Source organism: Panulirus ornatus, chromosome 30 (genome assembly GCF_036320965.1).
Source record: "Panulirus ornatus isolate Po-2019 chromosome 30, ASM3632096v1, whole genome shotgun sequence".
Classification (NCBI taxonomy): Eukaryota; Metazoa; Arthropoda; class Malacostraca; order Decapoda; family Palinuridae; genus Panulirus; species Panulirus ornatus.
Window position 1 is genome coordinate 18180112 of NC_092253.1, and position 20419 is coordinate 18200530.

At 40.5% G+C, this 20419-nt stretch overlaps 1 protein-coding gene across 2 annotated transcripts in view; it reads right to left on the reverse strand.

Moving 5' to 3' along the window:
- Positions 1–1628: 1628 nt before the first annotated feature.
- The window catches only part of Dgkepsilon (diacylglycerol kinase epsilon), a 197176-nt gene continuing 178385 nt past the window's right edge, over positions 1629–20419 (reverse strand). The window contains exons 10-11 of one of the 2 annotated variants that reach the window (XM_071679837.1): positions 5449–5585; positions 1629–4470 (exon numbers count right to left, since the gene is read on the reverse strand). In XM_071679837.1, coding sequence (XP_071535938.1) covers positions 4357–4470; positions 5449–5585 — 251 coding nt within the window. In that variant the 3' untranslated portion in view covers positions 1629–4356. Of the gene's footprint in view, positions 4471–5448; positions 5586–10973; positions 11139–20419 lie in introns of those variants that run through there. The other variant, XM_071679838.1, reaches the window with a different exon arrangement.

Below are 20419 nucleotides of genomic sequence, written 5' to 3' on the forward strand. Positions count from 1 at the left end.
CCAATCCCCCATTCTCCTTGTTCCCTCCTTTTCTGACATATATATCCTCTTTGTTAATCTTCCCTCACTCATTCTCTCCAAATGTCCAAACCAGTTTAGCACCACCTCTTCAGCTCTCCCAACTACACTTCCTTATCACCACATGTCCTCTTACACTTTTATTACTTACTGGATCAAACCACCTCGCACCACATCTTGTCCTCAAACATTTCATATCCAGCACATCCAACCTCCTCCACGTATTCTCTTACATGGTGCATGCCTTGCATCCTTATAATATTTCTGGGACTTCTATACCTTCAAACATACCCATTTTTGCCCTCCCATATAACAGCCTCTTTTTCCACACAAATATGAATCAGAATGGTAATCATCCAACATCAGGATGGAAGAAGCCAGCAACCACAGCCATGGTATTCTGAGACATGATGTGGTTCATACTGGCAAGCAACCTGGGGACAATGACATCATCACAATATGGTGATTGTTGATTGGTGTGAAGGCATGCCGAGGCCAAGTCACACCATTTATCCCCTTACAGATGATTATCATGGGATGAGAGGTGAATGCCTCACTAACAAGACAGGGGGTTAAATGGCATCTAATCCTGGATATCTGAGACATTTCTCTCTTGGATTATGGATGTTAAACTGACCTTGGAGAGAAATACAGTTCATTATCTTCAAAAGAGGAGCTGTCTCATTAAAATTTAACTCCATTATAACTGGTAATGTACAACCTAATGATCTAGTATCAGTACTATGTGTGCTAGATCTAATGCTTAATCATAATAATCATCTCCATGCCATCTTCATGTGGCAAATCAGCTGCAATGCCCTCGACAAACTCTACTGGATCATACTTAAATAAGCTGAATCTGTGATAAATCACCGTACATATGATTTCTTATATTAAGAATAAAATCCCTAGATCATTTTCACCTGCAGTTGCTGCTTTAAATTAAGCCAAAAGTCTAGATTCCACAAAATGATTTCAATGAAAATTACTCAACTCTTTAATTGGAGCAACCATGATTTTTAGTAATCGTGCTTAAGATAATGTTTATCATTTTATGAACTGTGGCATTAAGCTCTGAGTATCTGCAGTATTTATTTTTCCTCTCATTGGGTAAATATCATAGTGGGTGCAGGCTCCTTCTAGCCAAGTCTTGTGGGATCCAACACAATGATGACACGAAGATAGGTTGAGCAATGCACGAGTGAGATAGCCATGTCACCTAAGCATTATCACCTTTGCTCATTGTGTTGTTTTTCTTCCTATGAATCTTGCTGAGAGAGGAAGTCCATAAATTATCTTGATGTAGTACAAACTTCTGATAACTTTAACTTGTCTGTTGCTTTGTGTCCTTACATATAACATCTAAACATAAAGCTAGTGATGTCAGTAGTGCTACCCCAAGAAGGGCAGAGAAAGTGATGTCTTCAGAGCAAAAAGTGGTCCTATTTGATATCTTGCACATGATCAAAGTGTAGCACCTGTTGAAAGGCATTCTCATCCTGGTATTAGTAAGTCAAGAATGTGAAATATAAGAAAAACTGGACAGTCTTTTGTGTGGCATAGCAGGCTGGCTGCTTTCAAGAAGTATAAAGGGCAAGCAAAAAGCATCAGGGGTGATATACTGTCATTATACAGTATTATTATTTTTTATTACTTTTCTGTACAGTTTTGTACATCATTTCTTTAAACTTATGTAGAACAAATATATTGTTTCTGAGGTATACCATGCTGATTTTAAATTCATAAGTGCTCATTTTAAGACTTAAGGTATATCTCTCAGGGGTCACTCCCTATATTTCCAATAAGCCTATTCACTTACCAACTATAGTTTTACCAAACATGGTTTTCCAGGAATGTAACCTCCAAGGAACCTCCTTATACTCCAGTGATATGTACAACAACTGATAATTTTCAAAATTCATCCTGTATTTTATATATGATGCTTATCGTGCCCAAACAATTCACTAATTTTCATTTGTCACAAACGGTGCCTTATACATCTTGAGCAATAAGTACCAATAAACTGTTGCATGTATTGCCTCAGGCAGCTCAGGTAATATCTGCCAGGAAGGGAGAGTTTTGGGTAAGGTGGAGGTTAATTTCAACATTGAAACTACTTTTAACACAGAATATGGTTTTGGAAATCAAAAAGGATGTCAATTAACTCAGTTACAAAATGTTCCAATGAAGTGACTTGTAAACAAAAATTTTTGCGTGAAGCCCAACCTCCACTTACTGACAGGTTGACCACAAAGCGAGGGAGATAATTCATCCATGAACTTTATATGGGAACCCTTACTGGTTTCTGACTTTATAAATGTGCAAAGCACTTCTTTCTGGATTTATCTCTCCTAAGTAATTCAGGTTCATATTAGAAAAAAATTCAAAATCCCACTCGCAGGTTAGCTGTCTAATTCATCAATGGCCTTGATAATCAAAGCATACTCCAACTGGCAGAGTATGATACTGACTTATGGCCCATACAGGATCAGGAAAAGTCAGCTGAAGATATATAGCTTACAATCTATTTGCCTTTTCAGAGAGGCGGCTTTTTCCCCTGATGTGTAATCTCGAATACAGTTGAAGGAATGTCTAATGCCTATCCATCTAGATGTTTCATTAAAATGTTGAAAAAAAAGTGTTGCTGCTACTTAGTTGGTTAAACTTGGTAATGTGATAAGTTAAAAATCATGGTAAAGTCAGATCTTAGCTGCTGTACTAAAAATTTCTTCAGACCACCAAAAATGATTAATTCACGCCTTTCCATCTTCAAAATTTAAATGAACAAGCTCACGTGGTATGCAACATATAATGAACACAGGGTGATCCTTGTGATATCCAACTATACCATCCTTTTCTAGACCTGGAACAACTTTTGGACAAGATCTGTCTAGTTGTGTGCTCAGTCTTACAGTGGGCAAAATAATCCATCAACTGTTCTATTTTTTTTCTGTGCAATGCTGCCTAACCAAAAGGAGAGTAATGTGGCAATCAATGTTTAGCCAACATGAAAGCTGTTGAAAGTGCTGGATACTTTGTTTGGGTTACTGGGCTTTCTAAGTTAAGATACAGTTCCCTTGACAAGAGAGCTCTGTACATATTGCATCTTTCATTTTCTGATTAGTTCAGATAATTATGTTGAGACAAAAAAAAAAGTACTGGCAGATGTGAACAAAACTGGCAATTGTTACAAAACAGCTGCAGACCTTATATATAGAAACAATACTTCTTCAGCATTTTACCTCAAAATACAAGGTACACCAGCATCATTAGGCCTTTTGCTATTATCTCTCCTTAATAGAATAAATGAAAACTTTGGATTAGTCATCAGTAGCAAGAGAAATTAGACATAATAACAAATGATGTATGGAATTGAGGTATACATTGTGTATCAAACAAATGTTCATCAAGGCTGCTAAACTTTGCTATGTTGATTTCCATTCATTATGACAAAAACTTCATTTCACTCATTCACTACAGAAATAAAACTTTACTATTTATATAAGGTTTCCCACAGATCTACCTAGACACAAACAATTATCAACACAATGCAAAATGACACTGTATCCTGACAAAGGATTAATCAAAATCATGCTTTTAGAGTATATATGCTGAAGGTATCTGCAGGCATAAAACAAATGTTTAGCCATTTTTGCTGTTAGCACCAATGTCTCAACAGGTAATAATTAAAACTGAAAACAGAAGTTGAAATGATTACTAATTTATATCAATATGTCTTTACACACTCTATCAGCATCCTTTGGTAAACAAATGCATAAAAAAAAAGCTTGTGATTTGTTTTGTAGTCAATTCAGTGAGCATATTTATATGAAATATCAGATTATTTATCAAGACTGCATACACTAAATTTTACATAACTTGACTCCAAAGTCTTATATATCATACAAAGATGCTTCTTTGACTACTAGGTAGAGAAATCAGCAGCCTTTTTTTTTTTTTTTACAGATACTTAAACACGTCCTATATGACTAGTGACCAAGTGACCAAGACATGGTCCTACGACTGATTACTAAAGTTATTGTCAGCTCCTTAAAAAGATTCTTGTGTACACAAGACATCTTTTGAATGACTAGTAACCAAGTCATCAAGACATGGCTGAGGTGGCTTATACCCAAGCTAATATATGCCCATAATACTCTGCTGTACAAACAGAAATGTCATATAACAGTAATTTACTCATCAACTAGAAATACTCTTAAACACAATGATTAATGTATAAGACTTAAAAAGAAAATTCTCTAATATCCAGAGTACCTGATTGTTAAAGAACAAAAATATAAATCTCTCCCAGCACCAAAATATGGCAACTGGTAGGTATTACTCTCTGAGAAGGACGGATGCTTGATGGCTGTGAGTGACTATGATGGTACCTGGATGTTGCTCCCAAGGTTCCCCATCAACCTGCATCGGGGCTGCCCCTTTTAGGGAAAGCTGTCAGATTAAAGGAAATATAAAGATAATGAAAATTTGATTTGAATTGTTAGAATGCTCCTTTTCTTACCACAAACTTTTCAAAAAATGTGATTCTTCCCAAAGTTAGGTTTGTTTGTTTTGGCTGTTTTTCTGATGGTTATAATCTGCATATTAATTTAATGACAATAATATTTTCTTCAGTAAATTATCACCAAAATTAGTCAAGAACACCTATAATCTAATGAAAAAGGGGTACATCGCCCTACCATAAGGGCAGAAAATACAAACAAAACAAAAGTATTACATGAAGTGAAAAAGAAATTATGGTAAATAAAAAGACTGCCAATAGGTGTACTGCAATTGCACTCAGGGACCAGCACCACAAACAAACCTAAAAACATGTTTAGAAATAAGATTTGCCTTGAACACAAATCAAAAGCCAAATCATGTGAAAAAAAATAAGCATTGAAAGTGTAACAAATAAAATGAGAGAAAAGTGTGAAGGAAAAAAAAGGTCCACATAGTAAACAAACCTGGATGGGGTGGAAACTTTCCACATAAAAAAAGAAATAAGATAATCAGGTCTAATCTCATCCTTTATTCATTTAAATTATCAAAGTAAGCTCAACATGCAAATGATACCATACACAGAAGAGGAGGTTTAGCAAGTGTACCAGAGTAGAATGATGAAGATGGCCTTAAGACAAATATGGATGAACAAAGCATGAAACAAGTGCATTAGGAAACAGAAGAATACAGTAAAGAGATGAATAAAAGGCTGTGTAAGAAGATTTAAGCTTTCAGGGCAAACAGTGGTAAACTACTGGATATTACTAGGTTAAAGCCTTTATACTGTTCAAAAGAAAGTGGGACGTACTTCTAAGAACACAAGGCAAACTCCGTTAGGAAGAAAAAATTCCAAAAAGCTATAAAACTTGCAGTTTCTATTTATATAGTATCCTCCCTTTCTTACATACAAAAAAATTAAAAAGTTACCTTTAAGGAAGAACACTGGCCAAGTCTTATGGGTTCACTTAGACCAATTTGTAACTGGGCAATATGGAAAGATGACATCAGGCAAAAGACTTCTAAAAGCCCATCGCTGAAATCCTGTTTCGGAGCATCTGGTCCACCTGCAAGATTAGGAAGGGTGGTGGTGGTGGTTCAGTCAAAATGTGACAGTGCACACATTCAGAATAAGATTAGTAAGTTGTTGACTGGTTAGCTAGGGTTTTCAATGTATGTATAGCTCATGGTGAGAGCTTAATGACTGGAGGAGTGCATGTATAGTGCCTTTGTCCAAAGGCAAGGGGAACAAAGGTGAGTGTTCAAATTACAAAGATATGTCTGTTGAATGTACTTGTTAAGTTGTAAGGGATAGTGGTAATTGAGAGGGTTGTGCCAAGGCAGAAGAGGAACAATGTGGTTTTAGGAGTAATAGAAGCTGTGTGAATCAAAGGTTTGCTCTGAAGAATGTGTCTGAGAAAAAATGAAAGAAACAAGATCTTGTGTTGCATTTATGGATTTGAAGAGAGCATAAGTTAAGGTTGATAGAGTTGCTTTGTGGAAGGTATTACAAATATATGGTGTGGGAGAAAAGTTATTTGAAGAAATGAGAAGATTTTATCGAGAGAGTAAGACAGTAGGTAGAGAGGAGGGTGAGTGGTTTTTATTAAGGTGGGTCTGTGGTTGGGGTGTGTGTTGTCACCATGGCTGTTTAATTTGTTTATGGATGTGGTGGTGAGGGTCTTAGAGGGAGGGGGGTGCCTGGGAAGTTCTGATGACAGAACAGGTGGCAGATCCGAGAAAGAAAAAATTGCAGAAGTTGCTGTACGAGTTTGGGAGAGTGTGTGAAAGGAGAAAGTTGAGAGTAAATGTGAATAAAAGTAAGGTTATGAAGTCTACCAGAGCTGAGACACTAGGTGAGTTGAGCAGTGCCAGATTTAGACCTTGGGGGTTCCAGGGTACTTCAGGTTCGGTGGCCCCTCATACACAAAAATGAAAATACACGGCAAATCACCCAATTTACATATCAAAGTCAGTTTACTGCATGTAATTAGAACTGACAAGTTATACATAGTTTCCATAGCCAGAGGTTGAACCATTATGTGACATTCATTTTTTCATTCATTTTAAGCTAAAAGTTTGTTTTCTAAATTGTTTCTTACATTTTTCATATGTATATATATGTATGTGTGTGTGTGTATGTGCGTATGTGTGTGTATGTGTGTGTGTGTGTGTGTATGTATATATATATGTATATTATCCCTGGGGATAGGGGTGAAAGAATACTTCCCACGTATTCCTCGCGTGTCGTAGAAAGCGACTAGAGGGGACGGGAGCGGGGGGCCGGAAATCCTCCCCTCCTTGTATTAACTTTCTAAAATGGGAAACAGAAGAAGGAGTCACGCGGGGAGTGATCATCCTCCTCGAAGGCTCAGAGTGGGGTGCCTAAATGTGTGTGGATGTAACCAAGATGTGAAAAAAGGAGAGATAGGTAGTATGTTTGAGGAAAGGAACCTGGATGTTTTGGCTCTGAGTGAAACGAAGCTCAAGGGTAAAGGGGAAGAGTGGTTTGGAAATGTCTGGGGAGTGAAGTCAGGGGTTAGTGAGAGGACAAGAGCAAGGGAAGGAGTAGCAATACTCCTGAAACAGGAGTTGTGGGAGTATGTGATAGAATGTAAGAAAGTAAATTCTCGATTAATATGGGTAAAATTGAAAGTTGATGGAGAGAGGTGGGTGATTATTGGTGCATATGCACCTGGGCATGAGAAGAAAGATCATGAGAGGCAAGTGTTTTGGGAGCAGCTGAATGAGTGTGTTAGCGGTTTTGATGCACGAGACCGGGTTATAGTGATGGGTGATTTGAATGCAAAGGTGAGTAATGTGGCAGTTGAGGGAATAATTGGTATGCATGGGGTGTTCAGTGTTGTAAATGGAAATGGTGAAGAGCTTGTAGATTTATGTGCTGAAAAAGGACTGATGATTGGGAATACCTGGTTTAAAAAGCGAGATATACATAAGTATACTTATGTAAGCAGGAGAGATGGCCAGAGAGCGTTATTGGATTACGTGTTAATTGACAGGCGTGCGAAAGAGAGACTTTTGGGTGTTAATGTGCTGAGAGGTGCAACTGGAGGGATGTCTGATCATTATCTTGTGGAGGCTAAGGTGAAGATTAGTAAGGGTTTTCAGAAAAGAGGAGTGAATGTTGGGGTGAAGAAGGTGGTGAGAGTAAGTGAGCTTGGGAAGGAGACCTGTGTGGGGAAGTACCAGGAGAGACTGTGTACAGAATGGAAAAAGGTGAGAACAATGGAAGTAAGGGGAGTGGGGGAGGAATGGGATGTATTTAGGGAATCAGTGATGGATTGCGCAAAAGATGCTTGTGGCATGAGAAGAGTGGGAGGTGGGCTGTTTAGAAAGGGTAGTGAGTGGTGGGATGAAGAAGTAAGAGTATTAGTGAAAGAGAAGAGAGAGGCATTTGGACGATTTTTGCAGGGAAAAAATGCAATTGAGTGGGAGAAGTATAAAAGAAAGAGACAGGAGGTCAAGAGAAAGGTGCAAGAGGTGAAAAAAAGGGCAAATGAGAGTTGGGGTGAGAGACTATCAGTAAATTTTAGGGAGAATAAAAAGATGTTCTGGAAGGAGGTAAATAGGGTGCGTAAGACAAGGGAGCAAATGGGAACTTCAGTGAAGGGCGTAAATGGGGAGGTGATAACAAGTAGTGGTGATGTGAGAAGGAGATGGAATGAGTATTTTGAAGGTTTGTTGAATGTGTCTGATGACAGAGTGGCAGATATAGGGTGTTTTGGTCGTGGTGGTGTGCAAAGTGAGAGGGTTAGGGAAAATGATTTGGTAAACAGAGAAGAGGTAGTAAAAGCTTTGCGGAAGATGAAAGCCGGCAAGGCAGCAGGTTTGGATGGTATTGCAGTGGAATTTATTAAAAAAGGGGGTGACTGTATTGTTGACTGGTTGGTAAGGTTATTTAATGTATGTATGACTCATGGTGAGGTGCCTGAGGATTGGCGGAATGCGTGCATAGTGCCATTGTACAAAGGCAAAGGGGATAAGAGTGAGTGCTCAAATTACAGAGGTATAAGTTTGTTGAGTATTCCTGGTAAACTATATGGGAGGGTATTGATTGAGAGGGTGAAGGCATGTACAGAACATCAGATTGGGGAAGAGCAGTGCGGTTTCAGAAGTGGTAGAGGATGTGTGGATCAGGTGTTTGCTTTGAAGAATGTATGTGAGAAATACTTAGAAAAGCAAATGGATTTGTATGTAGCATTTATGGATCTGGAGAAGGCATATGATAGAGTTGATAGAGATGCTCTGTGGAAGGTATTAAGAATATATGGTGTGGGAGGCAAGTTGTTAGAAGCAGTGAAAAGTTTTTATCGAGGATGTAAGGCATGTGTACGTGTAGGAAGAGAGGAAAGTGATTGGTTCTCAGTGAATGTAGGTTTGCGGCAGGGGTGTGTGATGTCTCCATGGTTGTTTAATTTGTTTATGGATGGGGTTGTTAGGGAGGTAAATGCAAGAGTCCTGGAAAGAGGGGCAAGTATGAAGTCTGTTGGGGATGAGAGAGCTTGGGAAGTGAGTCAGTTGTTGTTCGCTGATGATACAGCGCTGGTGGCTGATTCATGTGAGAAACTGCAGAAGCTGGTGACTGAGTTTGGTAAAGTGTGTGGAAGAAGAAAGTTAAGAGTAAATGTGAATAAGAGCAAGGTTATTAGGTACAGTAGGGTTGAGGGTCAAGTCAATTGGGAGGTGAGTTTGAATGGAGAAAAACTGGAGGAAGTGAAGTGTTTTAGATATCTGGGAGTGGATCTGTCAGCGGATGGAACCATGGAAGCGGAAGTGGATCATAGGGTGGGGGAGGGGGCGAAAATTTTGGGAGCCTTGAAAAATGTGTGGAAGTCGAGAACATTATCTCGGAAAGCAAAAATGGGTATGTTTGAAGGAATAGTGGTTCCAACAATGTTGTATGGTTGCGAGGCGTGGGCTATGGATAGAGTTGTGCGCAGGAGGATGGATGTGCTGGAAATGAGATGTTTGAGGACAATGTGTGGTGTGAGGTGGTTTGATCGAGTAAGTAACGTAAGGGTAAGAGAGATGTGTGGAAATAAAAAGAGCGTGGTTGAGAGAGCAGAAGAGGGTGTTTTGAAATGGTTTGGGCACATGGAGAGAATGAGTGAGGAAAGATTGACCAAGAGGATATATGTGTCGGAGGTGGAGGGAACGAGGAGAAGAGGGAGACCAAATTGGAGGTGGAAAGATGGAGTGAAAAAGATTTTGTGTGATCGGGGCCTGAACATGCAGGAGGGTGAAAGGAGGGCAAGGAATAGAGTGAATTGGAGCGATGTGGTATACAGGGGTTGACGTGCTGTCAGTGGATTGAATCAAGGCATGTGAAGCGTCTGGGATAAACCATGGAAAGCTGTGTAGGTATGTATATTTGCGTGTGTGGACGTGTGTATGTACGTGTGTATGGGGGTTGGGCCATTTCTTTCGTCTGTTTCCTCGCGCTACCTCGCAAACGCGGGAGACAGCGACAAAGTATAAAAAAAAAAAAAAAAAAAAAAAAAAAAAAAAGTTATACATATATAGAAAGATATATACATACATACACAGAAACACTACAACAGCAACAAAAAGTCTTTCTACACTTGGCGTCTGATAAATCTTTAATGAACTGTATCATCTTTAGAACACTGCACTCTACATCCAGTAGGCACAAAGCACTTAGTCTTTCATGGGTCATCATGATTCTCAGATAATTCTTTATCAGTGTCAATTTGCTGAATGATCTCTCTCCTGAACAACTAGTGACCATCATGCTCAAATATATTCACAGAGCTACATTAACACTTGGAAAGATATCAGAAAGCCCTTTATAATGGAGTAAAACTACCAGGTGAGATGAAGTGAGACATGATCTGAGCTTGGCAAAGGCTACAAAATGGAAAATTTCCTCTAAGAACATATTACTCAAACCACAGGGAATAGCAGTGATAACTTTCTCAGCTTCAGTTCTTATCTCTGCATCAGGTAGACTGCATAAGTTGACTATGACTTTGAACCTGTCATACACTGATTGGTACGTTACCCTGTGTTCTTTTAAGGCAACAGACAATGGATTTAAAATGACTCTAAAAGTTCCACATCTGAATTTTTCTCGAGGAAAGGACAACTTCCTCTGACACTGATGTTGGATTCGCATCATAATGTTCATTTCTCTTTCCTGGCCTGTCTGTAGATGCTTTGTAGTATGTGTTGCCATATAAATTCTTGGCATCCAGGCCCAACTCTTCATACCTATCCTGAAGTGATTCTAGAAACTTTTCCAGTGAATCATTAGATCCACCACTATCTTCAGGTTAACTTCAACTCCTTGAAAAGCTTTATGTGTGCTGTTGGGTCATACAAGAATTAAGTTCCAGATCTTGGCCATCAAAGCTGTTTCAAGACAGTCCATTTTGTCAGCCAATGTTTGAGCTTTATGTCTTGCTTCAGGTGTTTGCTCCAAGTCACTTTCAATATCTATGAGGGCATTTTGAATGCAGTTGTATCCATCTACGAGGGCTTCAGCAGCATCACTTCTTGCTAACCAACGAGGGTCTGACAGGGACTTCACAGGAAATGCTTTTTCATTTCCCTCCGAAGGCTTCATTAGATTTGCCCATCTGTGTGCCGACAAAGAAAAAAAGGTATATAATCTTTGTTTTAATATTGTACTTGGTTGCTGTCTCCCGCATTAGTGAGGTAGTGCAAGGAAACAGACGAAAGAATGGCCCAATCCACCCACATACACATGTACATACATGAACGCCCACTCACACATATACATACCTATACATTTCAACGTATACATACATATACATACACACATATACATATATACACGTGTACACATCCACACTTGCTGCCTTCATCCATTCCCATCACCACCCCACCACACATGAAATGGCACCCCCCTCCCCCCATGTGCACGTAAGACAGCACTAGGAAAGACAACAAAGGCCAACTTTGTTAAGACTCAGTCTATAGCTGTCATGGGTAATGCACTGAAACCATAGCTCCCTTTCCACATCCAGGCCCCACAAAACTTTCCATGGTTTACCCCAGATGTGTCACATGCCCTGGTTCAATCCACTGACAGCATGTCGACCTTGGTATACCATGTCATTCCAAATCACTCTATTCCTTGCACACCTTTCACCCTCCTGTATGTTCAGGCCCCAGCTGTTCAAAATCTTTTTCACTCCATCCTTCCACCTCCAATTGGGTCTCCCACTTCTCATTCCCTCCACCTCTGACACATTTATCTTCAATGTCAATCTTTCCTCACTCATTCTCTCCATGTGACCAAACCATTTTTATACACCCTCTTCTGCTCTTTCAACCACACTTTTTATTACCACACATCTCTCTTACTCTTTCATTACTGAATCAAACCACCTCACACCACATATTGTCCACAAACATTTCATTTCCAACACATCCATTACCCTTTCATTACTTAATCAAGCCACCTCACTTCACATATTGTCCTCAAACATTTCATTTCCAACACATCCACCCTCCTCCGCACAACTCTATCTATAGCCCACGCCTCACAACCATATAACATTGTTGGAACCACTATTCCTTCAAATATACCCATTTTTGCTCTCCAAGATAATGTTCTCACCTTCCACACATTCTTCAATGCTATGACAACCTTCGCCCCCTCCCCCACCCTGTGACTCACTTCCGCTTCCATGATTCCATCTGCTGCTAAGTCCACTCCCAGATATCTAAGACACTTCAATTCCTCCAGTTTTTCTTCATTCAAACTTACCTCTCAATTAACATGTCCCACAATACTGACCCTAATAACCTTGCTCTTACTCACATTCACTCTCAACTTTCTTCTTTCACACACTTTACCAAACTCAGTCACCAACTTCTGCAGTTTCTTACCCGAATCAGCCACCAGCGCTGTATCATCAGCGAACAACAACTGACTCACTTCCCATGCCCTCCCATCCACAACAGACTGCATACTTGTCCTTCTCTCCAAAACTCTGGCATTCACCTCCCTAACCCCATCCATAAAAAAATTAAACAGCCATGGAGACATCAGGCACCCCTGCCACAAACTGACATTCACTGGGAACCAATCACTTTCTTCTCTTCCTACTTGTACACATGCCTTACATCCCTAAAAAAACTTTTCATTCTTCCAGCAACTTACCTCCCATACCATATACTCTTAACACCTTCCACAAAGCATCTCTATCAATCCTATCATATGCCTTCTCCAGATCCATAAATGCCTTTGTATGGAGTGAAAATAACTAAAAGCTTCAACACAGCAAGAGGCAGCAGCCTCTCCAACAAGGATCAATGAGTGAGCAGTATAGGGAATGAAACATGCCACTGGCTTCTTATTCTTAAGTCTGGCTTGCATTCCTGTGTAGTGACTGGACATATTGCTGGCACTGTTATAGGCCTACCCTCTGCAGTCTTCAAAATTAATACATTCTTTTTCTAGAAATTCTAGCAGATCTGTAGCCAGTTCTTCAGCTTTGTGAGAGCCAGTCTGCAGGAAGTTAAAAACCTTCTACAGGCTTCCCAGAAACAAAAGATTGCACAATGACTGTTAGCTGGTCATCATGAGCAGGGTCTGGTGTTGAATCTATGGAAAGTGAGAAGTACTTGGCAGTTTTAAATTCTGCTACAATATAATTCTTGACATATTTTGCCATCAGCAGAATAATTTCTTTGTAGATGGTTGGTGATAAGTATGACTGCCTACTACTTCCAGGATTGCCAGATTCTTCAAGGTGACCCATCAGAAATGGAACAAATTGTGCAATAAGTTCATTAACTCCTAAAAAATTCCCATTAAGCTTGGATCCTATAATCTCTTCACTTCCCCTAAATGCCAGGCTTCTCTCAGCTAGAAAGATTGTCATGGCGAAAACACACCACAATAACTCGGTCCAGTATTTCTTGTTTTCCTGCACTTGCTTTTCCAACTCCTTGTCAACATAAAAAGATTCCCTACATCGAAGATTGAACCTCAACACAGACCCTCTGTGGCCTTGGCATTGTTCATGAGTTTTCATTTTTTTCTTCCCTCGCTGGAAAACATGTCACAGGTTGGAGATCAAAGTACAATAGAAGCAATAAACTGCACCCTTCGACAGGCTGTACAGGAGCCACTTTCTCAAATGCTGCTCACCATTGTCATGACTCACATAAAACAAGAAGTCTTGAAATAACGACAATGCCCATCCTGTTTGCCTTGACCTTGATCTGATTGATAATGGTGTTGAGATTTTGGGTAGCTGTCAGTCATTTTTTGTGACAGCTGATTTTGAGCAAAAGGACACATGCTTTTCCCTGACAAGAAACCACATGGCTGGGTCTGGATCACAAGATGGCACTTCACTGTCCATGTTTTAAGTATCTGTCACATGATGTGATGATCCCTCATCTTCATTATCTTGATATGTTACTCTTATTTTCTACAGATGTTCTTGGGAGTACAGGTGGTTCCTTCAGAAGGGACATCTAGTACTGGTTCTTCATCATTAGCATCTACATTTTCGATTTTTGAACCAGAGGAAAATTCTGTGAGCCATGGTGTCTTTGCCAAGACAACAGCAATTTTTTCACTCTTTTCTTTGGAATCTTTTCTCTTCTGAGCCCCAGACAGCTGAATTTTCTGTGGTATGTTGGGTCTTCTCTGTGAGAATGTAATCCGAAAAGAAGCAGAAAAAAGATGATAGATTCAAAATATAAGAAACTAGTTTATTCAAAAACTGAGAGCTTAAAATATTTATTTTTATTAAAATTTTTTTATTAACCTTTTCCGGTCATCATGTATGGAAATGCTTTTTGCAACTGTGGTTGGACGTTTTGCAACAAATGTTGCAAAAGTTTTGTGACAAAAGTCGTGAACTAAGACTGTGAAAAATTGAAAAAATTAGTAAGCAACATTCCAACGACTCTGTGGCAGCTTGCAATCTTTCACAAATCACAAAAATTGCTGTCATGCTTCTTGTCATGGTGATGGTCTACAGCCTTCCCAAACGATGCTGATAACCATAACAAAAGTGACATTTTTTAAATTTGTGTATCTTATTGGATTCCAAAAAATGTATGAAAACATTTATAGAAGTGTCTCAAGATACTTATAGATGTCAAGAACATTTGTGCCAAGTTTTATGCTTATATGAACTATGTAACATGTTTTACTGAAAGTGGTCAAACGCATAAAACTGCTAAGGCCACAAAGCACGTCTGCTAGTCAAAACAAATCTCTTGCAGGCCGCTGTCTGAGCAAAGCTGCAAGAAGTGACTCATCCCTGCCAGATGAAAGGCAGAGCAGATTTTCATCCCTTTTATTTACTACTCAGAGCAACATGAACAAAACACCTTGAAGTCAGCTAGTGTGAATGAATTTTCTTTACAGCCCTGCAAAACATTACACAATGCAAGCAAACAAACGTTTCGCAGTAGGAGGAATAACACGTCACGAGTCAATCCCATGGGTCAAGCACTGTTTCCACTTTCGACAAAGTTTTTCTCTGGCAGTGAACAAGGTCGCTTAACCTTTGCTTGACCTTAATTGCATCTTAGGAACATCCTGCTTTGATGGAACAGTTGGCCAAAGTTCAGTCGAGATCCTGGCTCAAATTTTTTTTCAATTACTATATTTTTGTATAGACGGTGGCCCCCTCTGGCAGGGAGGCCTGGTGCAATTGCCCTTATTACCCCCTTATAAATCCAGCACTGAATGTGAGGCTGAATTGAGAAAGCTTGGTGGAAATGGTGTGTTTTAGATACCTGGGAGTGGATGTGGCAACAAATGGAACCATGCAGGTGAGTCACTGGGTGGGTGAGGAGGCAAAGGCTCTTAAGAGGATTGAGAAATATGTGAAAAGGGAGGTTTCTAAAATGGGTATGTTTGAAGGTATAGTAGCCACAGTAATGTTGTGTGGATTCTAGTAAGAATGTACAGAAGGTGGATCTGCTGGAAATTAAATGTCTGAGAATACATGATGAAAGGGGGTTGATGGAGTATGTGATTATTGGGTAACAGAGAGGTGTGGTAATAAGAAGAGTATGGTTGAAAGAGCTGAAGAAAGTGTGCTGAAATGGTTTGGGCACCTGGAAAGAATAAGTGAGGAGTGTTTGAAAAAGTGAGTATATGGGCAAAAAGTGGAAGGGACAAGAAGAGGGAGACTAAATTGGAGACAAAGGATGGAGTGAAAAATATTTTGAATGCTTTGGGTCTAAACATGTGGAAGGGTGAAGGGACTGCGTGGGATAGAGTGAACTGGAGTGATGTGATATACAGTAGGTGATGTACTGTCAATGGACTTGATCACAGCATATGATGTAGCCAAGAGAAACCATGTTAAGGTCTGTGGGGTCTGGTTTTGAACACGATCATATGGTTTTAGTGCATCAAACATGACAGTGAGAGAATAGATAAGTAAATGGGGCCTTCTATTTTTTTTGGGTTGTTCCTGGTGCTACCAGGAAAAAAAAATAAAAATAATGTATGACTGTGGATATGGAGCTGTGGTTTTGGTGCATTACACATGACAGCTAGATAATGAGTGTGAATGAATGTGACTTATTTGTCTGTTTTCCTGACACTACCACGCTGAAGATGGGGTCAGTGATGCTGTTTCCTTTGGGGTGGGGTGGTGCCAGGCATGGATTAAAGGGAAGCAAATATGAATATGTGTATGTCTGTGTATGTGTATATGTTGATATGTATATGTATATGCATGAGTATTTATATATATTTTTTTTTTTTTGCTTTGTCGCTGTCTCCCGCATTTGCGAGGTAGCGCAAGGAAACAGACGAAAGAAATGGCCCAACCCACCCACATACACAATGTATATACATACACGTCCACACACGCAAATATACATACCTATACATCTCAATGTACACATATATATACACACACAGACACATACATATATACCCATGCACACAATTCACACTGTCTGCCTTTATTCATTCCCTTTGCCACCTCGCCACACATGGAATACCATCCCCCTCCCCCCTCATGTGTGCGAGGTAGCAGTAGGAAAAGACAACAAAGGCCCCATTCATTCACACTCAGTCTCTAGCTGTCATGCAGTAATGCCTGAAACCACAGCTCCCTTTCCACATCCAGGCCCCACACAAATTTCCATGGTTTACCCCAGACGCTTCACATGCCCTGATTCAATCCACTGACAGCACGTCAACCCCGGTATACCACATCGATCCAATTCACTCTATTCCTTGCCCGCCTTTCACCCTCCTGCATGTTCAGGCCCCGATCACACAAAATCTTTTTCACTTCATCTTTCCACCTCCAATTTGGTCTCCCACTTCTCGTTCCCTCCACCTCCGACACATATATCCTCTTGGTCAATCTTTCCTCACTCATTCTCTCCATGTTCCCAAACCATTTCAAAACACCCTCTTCTGCTCTCTCAACCAAGCTCTTTTTATTTCCACACATCTCTCTTACCCTTACATTGCTTACTCGATCAAACCACCTCACACCACACATTGTCCTCAAACATCTCATTTCCAGCACTTCCACCCTCCTGCACACAACTCTATCCATAGCCCACGCCTCACAACCATACAACATGGTTGGAACCACTATTCCTTCAAACATACCCATTTTTGCTTTCCGAGGTAATGTTCTCGACTTCCACACATTCTTCAACGCTCCCAGGATTTTCGCCCCCTCCCCCACCCTATGATTCACTTCCGCTTCCACGGTTCCATCCGCTGCCAGATCCACTCCCAGATATCTAAAACACTTTACTTCCTCCAGTTTTTCTCCATTCAAACTTACCTCCCAATTGACTTGACCCTCAACCCTACTGTACCTAATAACCTTGCTCTTATTCACATTTACTCTCAACTTTCTTCTTTCACACACTTTTCCAAACTCAGTCACCAGCTTCTGCAGTTTCTCACATGAATCAGCCACCAGCGCTGTATCATCAGCGAACAACAACTGACTCACTTCCCAAGCTCTCTCATCCACAACAGACTTCATACTTGCCCCTCTTTCCAAAACTCTTGCATTCACCTCCCTAACAACCCCATCCATAAACAAATTAAACAACCATGGAGACATCGCACACCCCTGCCGCAAACCTACATTCACTAAGAACCAATCACTTTCCCCTCTTCCTACACGTACACATGCCTTACATCCTTGATAAGAACTTTTCACTGCTTCTAACAACTTGCCTCCCACACCATATATTCTTAATACCTTCCACAGAGCATCTCTATCAACTCTATCATATGCCTTCTCCAGATCCATAAATGCTACATACAGATCCATTTGCATTTCTAAGTATTTCTCACATACATTCTTCAAAACAAACACCTGATCCACACATCCTCTACCACTTCTGAAACCACACTGCTCTTCCCCAATCTGATGCTCTGTACATGCCTTCACCCTCTCAATCAATACCCTCCCATATAATTTACCAGGAATACTCAACAAACTTATACCTCTGTAATTTGAGCACTCACTCTTATCCCCTTTGCCTTTGTACAATGGCACTATGCACGCATTCCGCCAATCCTCAGGCACCTCACCATGAGTTATACATACATTAAATAACCTTACCAACCAGTCAACAATACAGTCACCCCCTTTTTTAATAAATTCCACTGCAATACCATCCAAACCTGCTGCCTTGCCGACTTTCATCTTCCGCAAAGCTTTTACTACCTCTTCTCTGTTTACCAAATCATTTTCCCTAACCCTCGCACTTTGCACACCACCTCGACCAAAACACCCTATATCTGCCACTCTATCATCAAACACATTCAACAAACCTTTAAAATACTCACTCCATCTCCTTCTCACATCACCACTACTTGTTACCACCTCCCCATTTGTGCCCTTCACTGAAGTTCCCATTTGCTCCCTTTTCTTACGCACTTTATTTACCGCCTTCCAGAACATCTTTTTATTCTCCCTAAAATTTAATGATACTCTCTCACCCCAACTCTCATTTGCCCTCTTTTTCAACTCTTGCACCTTTCTCTTGATCTCCTGTCTCTTTCTTTTATACATCTCCCACTCAATTGCATTTTTTCCCTGCAAAAATCGTCCAAATGCCTCTCTCTTCTCTTTCACTAATAATCTTACTTCTTCATCCCACCACTCACTATCCTTTCTAATCAACCCACCTCCCACGCTTCTCATGCCACAAGCATCTTTTGCGAAATCCATCACTGATTCCCTAAATACATCCCATTCCTCCCCCACTCCCCTTACTTCCATTGTTCTCACCTTTTTCCATTCTGTACTCAGTCTTTCCTGGTACTTCCTCACACAAGTCTCCTTCCCAAGCTCACTTACTTTCACCACCCTCTTCACCCCAACATTCACTCTTCTTTTCTGAAAACCCATACAAACCTTCACCTTAGCCTCCACAAGATAATGATCAGACATCCCTCCAGTTGCACCTCTCAGCACATTAACATCCAAAAGTCTCTCTTTCGCATGCCTGTCAATTAACACGTAATCCAATAAGGCTCTCTGGCCATCTCTCCAACTTACATACGTATACTTATGTATATCTTGCTTTTTAAACCAGGTATTCCCAATCACCAGTCCTTTTTCAGCACATAAATCTACAAACTCTTTACCATTTCCATTTACAACACTGAACACCCCATATATACCAATTATTCCCTCAACTGCCACATTACTCACCTTTGCATTCAAATCACCCATCACTATAACCCGGTCTCGTGCATCAAAACCACTAACACACTCATTCAGCTGCTCCCAAAACACTTGCCTCTCATGATCTTTCTTCTCATGCCCAGGTGCATATGCACCAATAATCACCCATCTCTCTCCATCAATTTTCAGTTTTACCCATATTAATTGAGAATTTACTTTCTTACATTCTATCACATACTTCCACAACTCCTGTTTCAGGAGTACTGCTACTCCTTCCCTATTTATATATAATCATATATATATTTATTATACTTTGTCACTGTCTCCTGCGTTAGCAAGGTAGCACTAGGAAACAGACGAAAGAATGGCCCAACCCACCCACATACACATGTTTATACATACACATCCACACACACATATACATACCTATACATCTCAACGTATACATATATATATATATATATACACTGTTACGAACATGTGTGTGTGTGCCCACATGTTCGTCTACATATGTATGTGTGTGTGACTTTTGGTTGTGGTGTAAAGCGTTATTTTATGGCAGGATGACCGAGGGGAGAGCCGGACCATCAGGCCTGCTGCGTTCCCACACCCCTGGAGATTCCAGAAGTTGTTATGAACATTTGTGTGTGCCCACATGTTCGGGTATATATGTATGTGTGTGTGTCTTTGTACTCATGGTATAAGAGATATTTTAGGGCAGGGCAACCGAGGGGAAAACAGGACCCTTAGGCCTGCTGCGTTCCCACACCTCAGGAGATTCCAGATGGCCATGCGGTCAGTTAACCACAACACTTGGACCTTTCATCTGAGGCACCAGGTCAAGTTGGGAGGTCAGCCTACGACCTCCTGTACAGTGTCGTCACTGTCAGGACAAGAGGAGGTTGAGCTTTAGGCAAGATGTGGAATGGGTTTAGGATCCTTCAGCCAACCAGCAGTTTCACGGATAGCCCCTTCTCCAATCACCGCCGGACCTGTGGCCCTCCAGTCAAGTAGGAGTGGCACTTAGGAGCCATCCTCCTCCAATCACAACTGGACCTTAGGCCCATAGCCAATCAAGGGTGGCACTGTAGGGTAACAGGAGGGACGCAAGTCATTCCTACTTGTAATAAAAATCTCTGACACCTGCTGAGCCTCAATTCCTTCTCTAGGCCAGCGAGGTAAGTGGTTTTCCCTCTGTCCCAAAGCCCGTAACCCGAGTGAAGTGTGTG